The 12527-nt window shown below is 31.9% G+C and overlaps 1 protein-coding gene across 2 annotated transcripts; it reads left to right on the plus strand.

Moving 5' to 3' along the window:
* The first annotated feature begins 1987 nt into the window (after positions 1-1987).
* Positions 1988-5805, plus strand: LOC120128410 (protein tesmin/TSO1-like CXC 2). 2 transcript variants are annotated; one of them, XM_039146084.1, is made up of 11 exons: positions 1988-2140; positions 2601-2761; positions 2843-3518; positions 3789-4243; positions 4342-4416; positions 4544-4724; positions 4806-4901; positions 4982-5048; positions 5129-5282; positions 5369-5718; positions 5749-5805. In XM_039146084.1, exons 1-10 carry the CDS (start codon positions 2087-2089, stop codon positions 5715-5717), a joined length of 2268 nt encoding a protein of 755 aa, XP_039002015.1. In that variant the 5' UTR covers positions 1988-2086; the 3' UTR covers position 5718; positions 5749-5805. The 2 variants fall into 2 exon arrangements, with proteins under 2 accessions (XP_039002015.1, XP_039002016.1); XM_039146085.1 differs by having other exon boundaries at positions 3789-4178; positions 4215-4243; positions 5369-5801.
* Positions 5806-12527: the final 6722 nt, after the last annotated feature.

Raw genomic sequence — 12527 nt, forward strand, 5'->3', positions numbered from 1 at the left:
AAATTACTCCAACCAAAATTATAAAAATACTATTCAAGAAAAAGTTGGAAAATTATGTTTTTATGTGAAAAAAATACAATTTTTATTTATTTATTCTTACTATGAAGTATTATTTAGTAATAATAAAACATAATATATTGTAATTATTGGTTAATTAATATATACGTATGAGTACGATAAGAAATAATTGCCATGATACGTTTAACATAGATATTGTATCAATGTTTAAGATTTTAATACAATTAATTAACTATCGTGTTTAAGATTAATATAATTATTGTGATAATACCTTTATTTTTTTCTTATTAGAAAAAAATTTAATACAATTAACAATTTTTTGGTATTAATGTTTACACTATTAATATATAGAAATTACAAAACATGGTACGCATAATTGATAGTTTATCTTTCTAGTTGTCGTGACTTTAAGGTTTAGATAATTATCAGATACGGTACTTAATGTTTTCATTTTTTAACCAAAATTATTTTATATAAAATTATGATATTTACGATTTTACGCTAATAATTTTAATTTATCAGAAAATGATAATTTAACATATCAAATTAATAATTTATTAATTATCAATTAAAAAATTAAAAGAAATATTGATTGACAAAACTCTCAATGAAATCAAAAGGGGAAAAAGAAAGTACCGTCAAAGTTAGCAATATACTACTATATTTGACTAGGTCCGAGGGAAAAAAATACCCCTAAAATATCTAAAATTAATTCATGGTGTAATGATTTCTCTTTTACTATTTATTGAAATTAATAAAAATTGTAAAGAAAATATTTGTTGACAAAATTCACGAGAAACTCATAATAAATATATGTTAGTGAAATCGATAAGAAATCCATTAATCTCATCGGTAAGTAGTGAAATCTATTAATCTCATCGGTAATTATCCTATTCTTGAAACCATAGTTCTAGAGTTAAGACACTAACTTTTGTAATTCTCCCGTTCAATAATTATCCTTGACTGTGAAACTAATATACAGTCTGATTAAGTTTAAAATTTATTTTTAATAGTTAAAAATCATTAAGTTTTTATCATGAAATTCTCAAATTTTATATTGTTTATATACAAGTTTTTTTAAGTCTTTAATTATAATATTCTAAACATAAATTTATTGAGTGTTTGGAGATAATATTTATGCATGTGCTGTAAATATGTATATTTGATACATAATATATGCGTTATTCTTTTTTTTAAAAATAAGTTGTATATTTTTTTTTTCATTTTTATTCATTATTCCTATTTATTTAATCTTGATCATTGATGATGTCATTTTCTTAAATAAAATTACTCAAGTGTCATTTAATTAAATAAATATAAAATAAATATTATTCTAATATATAATCTCAAAATTAATAATTGGAATAATATATTAATTTAGAATAAAATAAAATTAGTAACATATAAAACTTAAATTATAATAAAATCTCTAACATTAAAATCTCAAATTTATATTACTTTAACCTTACGTATTAAATCAAAACCTAATTTTTTCCATTTCACTGATAAAGTTCATATTTTATTTTATCATTCGTTTTCCCTCCAAAACAAATAGAAATAGAATATACGTTAAGAAATGGAAAGAGTAAAGAGAAAGGTTATAAATAGTAGAAAATCCAGTGAGTCTAAAAAGAAGGAAGTGTGGAAGGAAGGAAGATGAAACCACTGTAGCATCTTCTTTTTACTTTATGGTGTTAAAGTGAAAAATCTCAGTGTGTTTAGCAATGGAATTGTTAGGACAATTGTGGACAAAGTGGGCCTCTCTTTGCCCCTCTCTCTCTCTCTCTCTCTCGCTTTGCCCTGTAAATTCTAAATCTTGACAAATCTAATTTTTGGACCTTTTTTTTGTTCTCCTTTGTTTTTGTTATATTCCAAAATCACTGTCTCTATCCACGAGAAAATCCCTCTCCCGCCTTTCCCCCTTCTTCTTCTTTGTTCCGTTGTTTCTTCTCTCTCATTACTCTATGTTTGCTATCTTGGAAGTTAAAGCAAATTGACAGAGTCAAGGGAGGGAAAATTTTCAACAGTACAGAGAGAGAGAGTGACGAGTTTCTTTCTTCCTCTGGAAATGATGAATACCCCAGAAAAGACCCAGATCAGCTCTTCACTCTCTAAGTTTGAGGTACTAATTTTCTTCAACTATTTGATCATTCTTTTTTTGGGGGAAACCCTTTCTGTAGTTTTGATTTTTTGTCGCTTTCTTATGCACTGCATGTGCTTGTTTTTTTGGTCTCTGTGAGAGAGTTGATCTTCATCTTTTCTGGGTTTTGTTTCATAAAAGTCCATTCTTTTAGTTCTTACTCTCTCTGGAGTGTGAATTTGTTTACTTTTATGGGAATTAGATCTCTGGGTAGAATTCAACTTTTTTCTTCTGAAACTTGTTTTGCCTTCTGATTTCTGGGTTTTTCTGGTTGTGGTGTTCATTTGATAGGGGTTACAGCATAGATGTTTCACTTCCCCTGCTTTTGAATTCATCTTTGTTGCAAAATTTTTAGTCTTTTGGATGTTGGATAAACATTTGATTTGGATCAAAAGATGCTTTAAGGGAAATTTTTGGCCTTTTAACATTGTGATTTTCCCAGGATTCTCCGGTCTTTAACTATATCAACAGTCTCTCCCCCATCAAGCCTGTCAAATCCGTGCATGTTACACAGACATTCAACCCGCTTAGTTTCGCATCACTGCCCTCTATTTTCACTTCGCCCCATGTCAGCTCTCACAAGGAATCTAGGTTCCTGAAATGGTAATGAACTAGTATTATACATCCTTGATTTTGTTTAGTTTCATGCTTTATAATCTCTTTTTTATTTGCTTGTTGGCTTAGCTCTACAGATCCATCAAAACCCGAGTTGTCTTCTGCTGATGGGACTAAAGTTAGTCCGGTGGAGGATGCCGGTGTGGATGTACATGAGAATTTCGATCCAGCAGTTTCCCTGGGTGAGGTTTCTTTTGAGCTGCCTAATGAACCATCAAGGATTGCAATCGAGCTGCCACAGACGTTAAAATATGATTGTGGTAGCCCTGACTGTGCTCCAACACCTTGTGTAATCGAGATGAATTGTGTCTCTCAACCTACCTGCACATCTCTCGCGATTGTACCGTTCGTTCAAGAGGCCTCTCAAAAAGGTTTATCTGATGGCGTGGAAGTAGCTGCCACTTTCCAGATCGAGCGAAAAAAGGAAACGATTGGATCTGAGTGGGAGAGTTTGATTTCTGAGACAGCTGACCTATTGATTTTTAGTTCCCCCAACGACTCTGAGGCTTTTAGGGGTGTAATTCTGAAATCATTGGACCCTGGTAGTACAATTTGTTCTACTCTTATTTCGCAGTTCCCACAAGATGATATCAGTGATTATAAAGATCAAACTGAAGGAATCACTGGGCTCAGCGAAATTAATAGTGTGAATGAAAGTTTTGAGGATAATAATGTGACAAACATCGTGCCCGGCAGTCTGACTGATCATATGGAAAATCGCATGTCCGCCCCATATTCTATTGAGGTAAAAGATGATGTATATTTGAAAGAGTTGCAGAAAAGTAGAAAACTCTAAACATGTTTGTTCTTTTACTAGTTTCGGTATGACAAGTTTTCTTCTTCTCATGTTTTGTTACAGTAATAGCAATGTAGACAGACTTACATCTGCACTAGTCCACTACCACATGGGTTCCTTTGTTTGTTTATGCAACTTAATTCTCTCAAGAAAATTATCATGAAAGTCATCTCTCTTGATTTGCTTTTACTGATGATGCTTTTATCTGTTTGTGCACAGCCTGGTTCTAATTTGCATCGCGGGTTCAGACGGCGCTGTTTAGACTTTGAGATGCTGGCAGCTCGAAGGAAGAACTTAGATGGCGGTTCAAATACCAACTCTTCTGTCGATAACAAATTGAAGCCCAGTAAGGCTGGCTGTGATTCCTCAAGGTGCATTGTACCCGGAATTGGTTTGCACCTAAATGCTCTAGCAATAGCCTCGAGGGATAACAATAATTCGAAGCTTGAAACTTCATCATCTGGGACACAAAAGCTAATTCTCCCTTGCACCACTACATCCAATTCACCCACAGCAGATAACGAAACTGCACATGAATCTTTACTGGCTTCTGTCTCGACCAAAAGAGAAACCGATGATGTCGAAAATGGGGTTCAACTTGCAGAAGATGCTTCTCAGGCATCTGCCTATTTAGTTAATGAAGAGTTCAATCAAAATAGTCCAAAAAAGAAGAGGTATGATAACTTGACAGTGTTGTTGATTGGTTTATTGGTTATTACTGATGGACATTTCTTAACGTTTGTTTCTTCATCATTGTGTTATGGGTTTTCAGGCGGAGATTGGAACAAGCCGGAGAGAGTGAGGCCTGTAAAAGATGCAATTGCAAGAAATCGAAGTGTCTGAAACTGTAAGTTCTTCTAGTTTTTCTTTAAATTACAGGACATGCTTTATATTCCTGCTTACCACCGTGGTCTGCTAGGGTGTTATGATTTTTTGTTTATGTGCTCATTGGATATCGAAACCTTTTTTCTCAGCTACTGCGAATGCTTTGCTGCTGGTGTATACTGCATCGAGCCTTGTTCTTGTCAAGACTGCTTTAATAAGCCTATCCATGAAGATACTGTACTTGCAACTCGCAAGCAGATCGAGTCTCGAAACCCACTTGCATTTGCTCCCAAAGTGATCAGAACCTCTGATCCGATACCCGAAGTTGGAGTACGGAATAACTCCACGACTCTCTATCTAATTGGTCAATTGCAAATTGTTACATAGCCTAACTGCCATTTATTCTCGCAGGATGACTTGATCACAACACCGGCTTCAGCTCGACATAAACGAGGATGCAACTGCAAGAAATCAAATTGCCTGAAGAAATATTGTGAATGCTTTCAGGTTTTCCTTCTCAGAAAAAAAACCCTCTGTTGATGTTGTTCTACATAAACTGATTTAGAAGCCGTTTTCTTGTCTTAAAGGGTGGTGTCGGATGTTCCATCAACTGCAGATGCGAAGGCTGTAAGAATGCATTTGGTCGGAAAGAAGGTAAGAGTCTATTTGGTGTTTTGTTCTTGACCGGTCTATATTATTCAAGTTCTTATTCACTTGATTGCTTCGAAACACAGGATCTGCTATTTTGGAAGCCGAAGGAGATCCCGGAGAAGAAACAGATCCTTCGGAGAAGAATGCAGCTAACAAAAAATTCGAAGAAACAGACATCTTGAATAACGAAGAGCAAAATCCAGCTGCTCTCCCAACAACTCCATTACAGCTTTGCAGGTTTCATTCTTGAACTGTTTGAAGTTTTTTCCATGATAAAATCAATATATTTTTGCTATAAAGTAAAATATTGTTTTTCTCCACAGACCTTTGGTTCAACTGCCATTTTCATCTAAGGGTAAACCGCCACGGTCCTTTATCGCCATTGGATCATCTTCCGCACTGTATACCGGGCACATATATGGAAAGCCTAATATTATCCAACCACCAAACATTATCGAAAAGCATTTCCAATCCGTTGCAGAAGATGAAACACTCGAGATTCTACAAGGCAATTCTTCTCCGGGAACCAGCATTAAAACGTCATCCCCCAACAGTAAGAGGATCTCTCCTCCACAATGTGAGTTAGGGTCAACCCTTGGTGGTGGTCGGAGTGGCCGGAAGTTGATATTGCAGTCAATACCCTCATTTCCTTCTCTTACTCCTAAGCATTAAAATGGAAACCTTCCAGTTTCCATAAAATTAAAGATGAAAATTCTTTAAAATCTGTCATGTTTTCTTTTAGGCTGTATCTGTGTAATAAACCTGTTATCTCGCTTCCATAATGTTAAACTTTTCTTGTAAAATATGGTATCTTTGTATCTTCACTTTAATTTCCAAGCTCCATATTGTAAATTTCATTACTGTTCTCAACTTCTCTAGCTTTTATCATCATTATTATCACCATCATAGTCATCGTCGTCATAAGGGAAAGGGTTCTGAAATATTTTGTTACGGCAAAAGGGTATGCAAGGTCTTTATACTTTTAAAAAAACAAATTAATGCAGGCGCGTGTTGAATTGAAAAAACAACGGGAGAGAGATGGACAAGCTGGTCGTATCGCATTGGAGAATATGAAAAACACAGCGGGGATTGGAATTAATTTAGATGCTGAAAGGGAATTCAATATTCTCATAGGATCTTCTTCTTCGTTAATCCATCGGATCGGTGGGTAGTTAGTAAGGGTAATGTATTGTATCTTGGTGTGGACCTTGGAATTTTTATTTTCAGTATTGCCGAGTAAATTGTACTCTTTTTCTCCATTTAGGTTCAGAGAGTTTAATTTCTATGTTGGCCATGACTTTATGATTATATAAATAAAAATCATATTTGCCCGATGAATGTTTCTACATTGTAATATCATCAATGAAACAATGTTCTTATACAATTCGACTCCTAAAAAAAACTTTAATTAAAGGTGAGAATCGTCAAAAGATAATTCATGGATTAAGTTGTTAAAACTAAAAACTAATGATGCCAAAATATAATTTAACCATAAAATTTAGAACCAAAATGAATATATTAAAACTAAGGAGGACCAAAAAAATTATTATAATATTTTTTTTTAATATTATAAACCGAAATACTAACGACGTACTACAAATAATAATATTAATAAGGAAAAATTCTACAGCGTACGTCACATACCACAACGTACCACTAAAACGACGTACCAAAATACACCATAAGCAAATTTGTTTTTATTATGTAAATATTAAAAAATATTAGAATTTATTTAAGATTAATAATTTATTAAAAATTAATTATAATTTTAATAGAATTATAATTAAATTATGATTTGTATGAACTACGTATGAGAGTTGACTCGGAATAGCTTTGAACTGCACCCTTGACGCGAAGTGTGCCTCGTTTGGATGAGAATTGGACCTAGAAAAAAGGGATTTTTATGAAACTTTAAAGGTTGAGGGACTAGAAGAATAAATAATTTATTTGAGGATTTGAAGGCTGAAGTACGTGATATCACCGTGAATATTAGAGGGACATATTTCATTTTCACCCACTCTTTTCTCTTCATCTTTTTCATAACACTCTTCTTCTCTCTCCTCCCTTGGATTTCAAAGATTGATCTTAGCCTTTCTTTGCTCATTTTAAATTATTAAAAACTATTTCTAGTCGTGTTTGATAATTAGCAAAAGAGAAGGGGAAATTCTCTGGACTTAGAGGCAAAGAGAAGCTTGGAGGTAGTTGATTCAAGGCCTCAATTTGATGATTATGAGTAAAATAATGTATTCCTAATCTCATGTTATATCATGATTATCATAAAAGCAATGTCTTGTCTGTAGTTTATGATTTTTGTACTATATTTGGGTGATATGCATGAATTGTGGCTTGAATACTTGATTTGTTGTTTAATATATGTTATTTATTCGTTAAATGAACCTATAAGACTCCTTAAACTTTATAAATTATGTTTGACCTTAATGATAGTATGTAGAGGGATTTGAGGGTGATTTTTGAGCCTTGTAAGTCATTTTTTTATTTTAGTATCGACATTGTTCATGTAATATCAATACTGATTAAATAAGTGTAAAATCTTGTTAAAAATAATCTTGAGTTTAGATACTATTCATTGGGTATCGATATCAAAAGTAAGATATCAATGTCGAGGAAAATTATTCAAACATCGAAGTTGAAATCGGTATCGATACTATAGGTGAGTATAGATACAGATATGAATAGTATCGATATTGACATAAATGTATAAATACCCATTTTATTTTAATCCGAATGATGAAATCAATTGTCATCCAACATATCATTCAAACTTATCTCGTCATAAAGTTTGAATCTAGTCTTCACCATACAGAAGATAAATGCAATTTTTCATACACAAGCTCCCGATTTAAAGAATTCAATAGGCTCTAATCGCAGACCGGAGGCGGTGGATTGAGTTGGTGGTTTGTCGAGGAAGAGACCCAAGATGGATTTATATTGTACATAATCACATAAAGAGTAAAGACTTAGTTATACAGAACTCATAAAATCCCAATTAGATAAAATATAGAAGATATATTAATTAATTAAAATTATTTTCGTTTATCTCTTATACATTACTGTTGATGATACAACCGAAAACCATATTTTTGTATTATGGTACGACGAAGATGTCGTTCGTGCACAAGGATTTTTAACTTCAAACACAGGTCGTCGTGCTGCGATGTTGAAAAGCTGATTTGCAGACACTATCCTGAACGCCCAACAGAGGATGAATGCACCGGAAACTGATCACCCAATGAACACGAAACAAAAAAAGATAAAGATCATCAACATGTTGAATTGAAAGAGCAACGGGAGAGACAGAGAGAGAGAGAGAAATTGTTGGATCAAAGACATGTGCCGAGTTAAAAGAGCAACCAGAGAGCGGTAGAAAAACTATTCAATCAAAGACATGAGTTGAGTTGAAAGTGCGACGGGAGAGAGACAGAAAAATTGCTCGAATCGCATTAGAAAGTATGAAAAACACTGCAGGAATTGAATTTAATTTTGCAGTTTTTTCATATTTTCTAATGCGATCCGATCCATGTTGCTTTTCTATCTCTCTCCCGTCACTCTTTAAACTCAACACATGTCTTTGATTCAGCAGCTTTTCTACCTCTATATCGTTGCTCATTCAACTCAACATATATATTTGATTCAGCAGCTTTTTCTACCTCTCTCCCGTTGCTCTTTCAATTGAGAAAGGACTTTGGGGTGTCAATGACAGGAGAAGATGAGTTTAAAACAATGGCAATAGGACCAAAGAAGCATGATATGCTATGTTCATACTGTTCTTGCCGCTCAACTACCCAAATCATATATATATATATATATATTAGGTAAATTTAATATATTTTTATTAATATTAATTAAATTTTAAACTAACTATTTATTGATACTGACAAAATTTTATTTATCATTTTTATTAACCTGGAACTAGTTATTATTAGTATTACTGCTGTTGTTACTTTATCTAAGATTTTCGGTGTGTTATCGCCACATAAACTTTAATTATATTTAGATTTGAGTAAGGTCGAACTCTTAAGCAGGAGACAAAACTCAACAAGCAATGTTATTTTTTTTTTCATTCACAATATCAGAATGCAAGACATCATTAAAAATACATCAGCAGTTTATCAATTAACTCAATTGTTAAAAGATAACAACATATATAATGATCGTAAAATAAAGAGACATCAAAAAATTACGGGTAAAAAAAAAGAAAATTCACTAATATAGAGAGAAAACATATAATATAAGTCCTTATGGACAACCTAGTCCCTAGTATATAGTTATAAAGATAATTACTTGATTACAAAGTAAATTTATATATAAAAAAATCTACTGAAGTTGAGTTTCCTATTATTAATCAACATTAAAAGTATATATGTTTCCTACTTTTAATCAAAGCAGATTTTCTATTTTCTTTTACTTTTTATTAATTTATATCATATTATTAATTGAGTCAAATCAAATTCGGTCAAACTCTAAAATCAATATTTGTTGTTATCTTGAAGTTATTTTTCTAAGAATACCTTAAAGTTATTATTAATGCATGCTTTTCAAATTGTTTTATACCTTTAAAAAATTAATATATTTAATAGTATTAGCTTATCACTTTCTTGTCAAAGGACTCTGTAACGAATTTCACCTATCGATATACTCTAATATAAAATAAGATAAAATTTATAAATTGATATTAAATAATATTAAATTGATCTTTTTGATACTAGATTTTCAAATATATTTATATACAATTGATATTAAACTTTAGATTTTGTAAAAATGAGACATCGACCATAACATCCTAAACTTGACCCACAAGATCTGAAGGTCATGGATGCTATATTTGACCATCGAGGTGATCATAAAAATTTAAAATCTTAAAATTGAATCCCATATAATCATCCTTTAAAACATTCATACTAATAATATTAAAAAAAACAATTAAAAGTGAATACAAAAACCGAAACTCTATATATAATATAGTGTAAATTAAAAGTGTTTACAAACTGAAACGCTAACAAAAGTCCTACAAATCCATATTTTAGACCAAAACAATATGAAACAATTTGCATGCACAAAAACGTTTAGAGAGAAATGGCTTCTTAGTCTTCAAGAAACAAAGTTAAAAAAAATAAATGATTTTCAATATGGATTTTATTAAATAAAATAATTATAATTTATTTTAAAATATATTTTTTAAATTATTTTTTCTTTCACTCGCCTCTATGGTTATATCATTATCTACACATACTTATTATCTTAATTCCACAAAATTGTTACAAATCTATAATACAAATTGATTAGGATTTGTTCTTTTTTATTAAAATAATCAATTTTATAAAGTAAAATATCTACAATTCATTTTTTAATATTTTTTCACCCACTTTTTTCGTAATAAATCGTTATCTTGTTATATTTATTATCTTAGTTTCCTACACCATCATAAAATTAAAATCCAAAGAGGTTTAGTATTTTATATGCATTTCTTGAACTATTATATAAACATAAAATATTTATTGTCATCCAAAAATCATTAAAACTTATTTGTGAGAAAGTTTTCTCCTTTTTTTTCTTTTTAAATAGTTGTGTGATTACTTATCTCCTTAAAAAAGTTAGAAACTAGTTATTGCCATGCAGAAGATGAAACCAATTGTCGATACGCAAGCTTCCGACTTAAAGAATTCCAAGCGCAGAGTGGAGGCGGTGGATCGAGTCGGTGGTTCGTCGAAGAAGAAACCCAAGGTGGTGGTGCACAGTACTTCGACTCCACAGTATTCGACGGTACAAAAAGAAGATATGAGAACCGTAGGTACATAGTTGTTTCAATTCAATATTCAACCTGTGAACCCTTGGTGAATGCATAGATTTTGATACACTACGATTTAGATTTTTTTTACAGTTTCTATTTAAAATATGTTTTAGTTCCTAAACTTTTATAAATTTACTTCTAATATAAGATTTTGCGTCCGTATATGGTAGGATGAGAGTGCGGGTTATGATTCTAACCTTGGAACTCATGCAACAGACGCCGGTGAGTTTTCGACTTCAAACGCAGATGGGCGTGCTGCGATGTTGAAAAGCCGATTTGCAGACACTATCTTGAAATCCCAACAGACGATCAAGGCACCAAAAACTGATGATCATCCGATGAACACGACACAACAAAGAACAAAGATCATCGAACCTGCTGAATAAAAGACCCGTGTTGAATTGAAAGTGCAACGGGAGAGAGATAGAGAAGCTGCTCGGATCGCTTTGGAAAATATGAAAAACACAGCGCGGATTGAAATTAAGGAAATTCAGTGACCGAAAATGTTTATAATATATATAATTTTAACTAACTTTTTTTTGATTTGTTAAAATAACTAACAAATTCGTAACGCGAACTCCAATTTCACAACACAGTTTCCAAATTCGCAATGCGATACTCCAAATTCGCAAGGCGATTTTCGTTTTCGCAACGCTAATTATCGGTATAGGTAAACACAACTATTCACAACTCAGTTTTCAAATTAGCAACGCGATTCTCCAAATTTGCAATGCTAATTACCGATATAGGTAAACACAATTATTCGGAACTCAGTTTTCAAATTCGCAACGCTAATTATCGATATAGGTAAACACAACTATTCGCAACTCAGTTTTCAAATTCACAACGCGAATTAGCCAATTTTGCAACTAAATTACCGATATAGGTAAACTCGGTGGAAAAAATCCTGTAAAAAATCCGAATTCGACAATTTGAAAACTGAGTTGCGAATTTGACAAATTCGTGTTGCAAAATATAAAATCTCGCCTCTTAAAGAAAAAATCGTGAGTAAATAATAATTCGATCTTTGTCAATTTTAAAAGTAACTAATCACAATTAGTTCAATATGATTAGAAGATTTTTTTAGTTTAATATGGTGGTTACACGTAGAATTTTGATTAGTAAAAAATCTCGTTGCGAATTTGAAAACTGAGTTGCGAATAATTATGTTTACCTATATCGGTAATTAGCATTACGAATTTGGAGAATCGCGTTGCTAATTTGGAGAATCGCGTTGCTAATTTGAAAACTGTGTTGATAAATTGAAGTTCACGTTGCGAATTTCTTGGTTATTTTCGTAAATACAAAAAAAAAGTTGGTTAAAATCGTATATTATAAGACATTTTCGGTCACTGAAGTTATTTTCTGTAGATGTTGATAGGGTATTCAATATTCTCATTGGATCTTCTTCCTCATTATTCCCCTAGTTAACGTTTCTACATTGTATTATTATCCATGGACCAATGTTTATAAATATAATAAGAAATTTTTTGCTAGCTCCAACTAAGGCAAAAGTATTTGCAATTTAAAAATCCCATATTATTCAATTTTTATTCGATTTAATTTATAAAAATTCTTTCTGAAAATTAATGCAGGGACGAATTCGAATTTTAGCAAAATTTTTTGTATTATTTTTTAAAATAAAAACTAGAGCATAATACAAAACAATGCGA

This window comes from Hibiscus syriacus, unplaced genomic scaffold (genome assembly GCF_006381635.1).
Source record: "Hibiscus syriacus cultivar Baekdansim isolate YM2019G1 unplaced genomic scaffold, ASM638163v2 tig00110480_pilon, whole genome shotgun sequence".
Taxonomy (NCBI): domain Eukaryota; kingdom Viridiplantae; phylum Streptophyta; class Magnoliopsida; order Malvales; family Malvaceae; genus Hibiscus; species Hibiscus syriacus.

Bases quoted from the DNA above. Each gene is read 5' to 3' on its own strand.
- LOC120128410 (XM_039146084.1), top strand. From the start codon at position 2,087: ATGATGAATACCCCAGAAAAGACCCAGATCAGCTCTTCACTCTCTAAG. The intron at 2,141-2,600 runs GTACTAATTTTC...TGATTTTCCCAG, and splicing joins CTTCACTCTCTAAGTTTGAG to GATTCTCCGGTCTTTAACTA. The intron at 4,725-4,805 runs GTACGGAATAAC...TTATTCTCGCAG, and splicing joins ATCCGATACCCGAAGTTGGA to GATGACTTGATCACAACACC.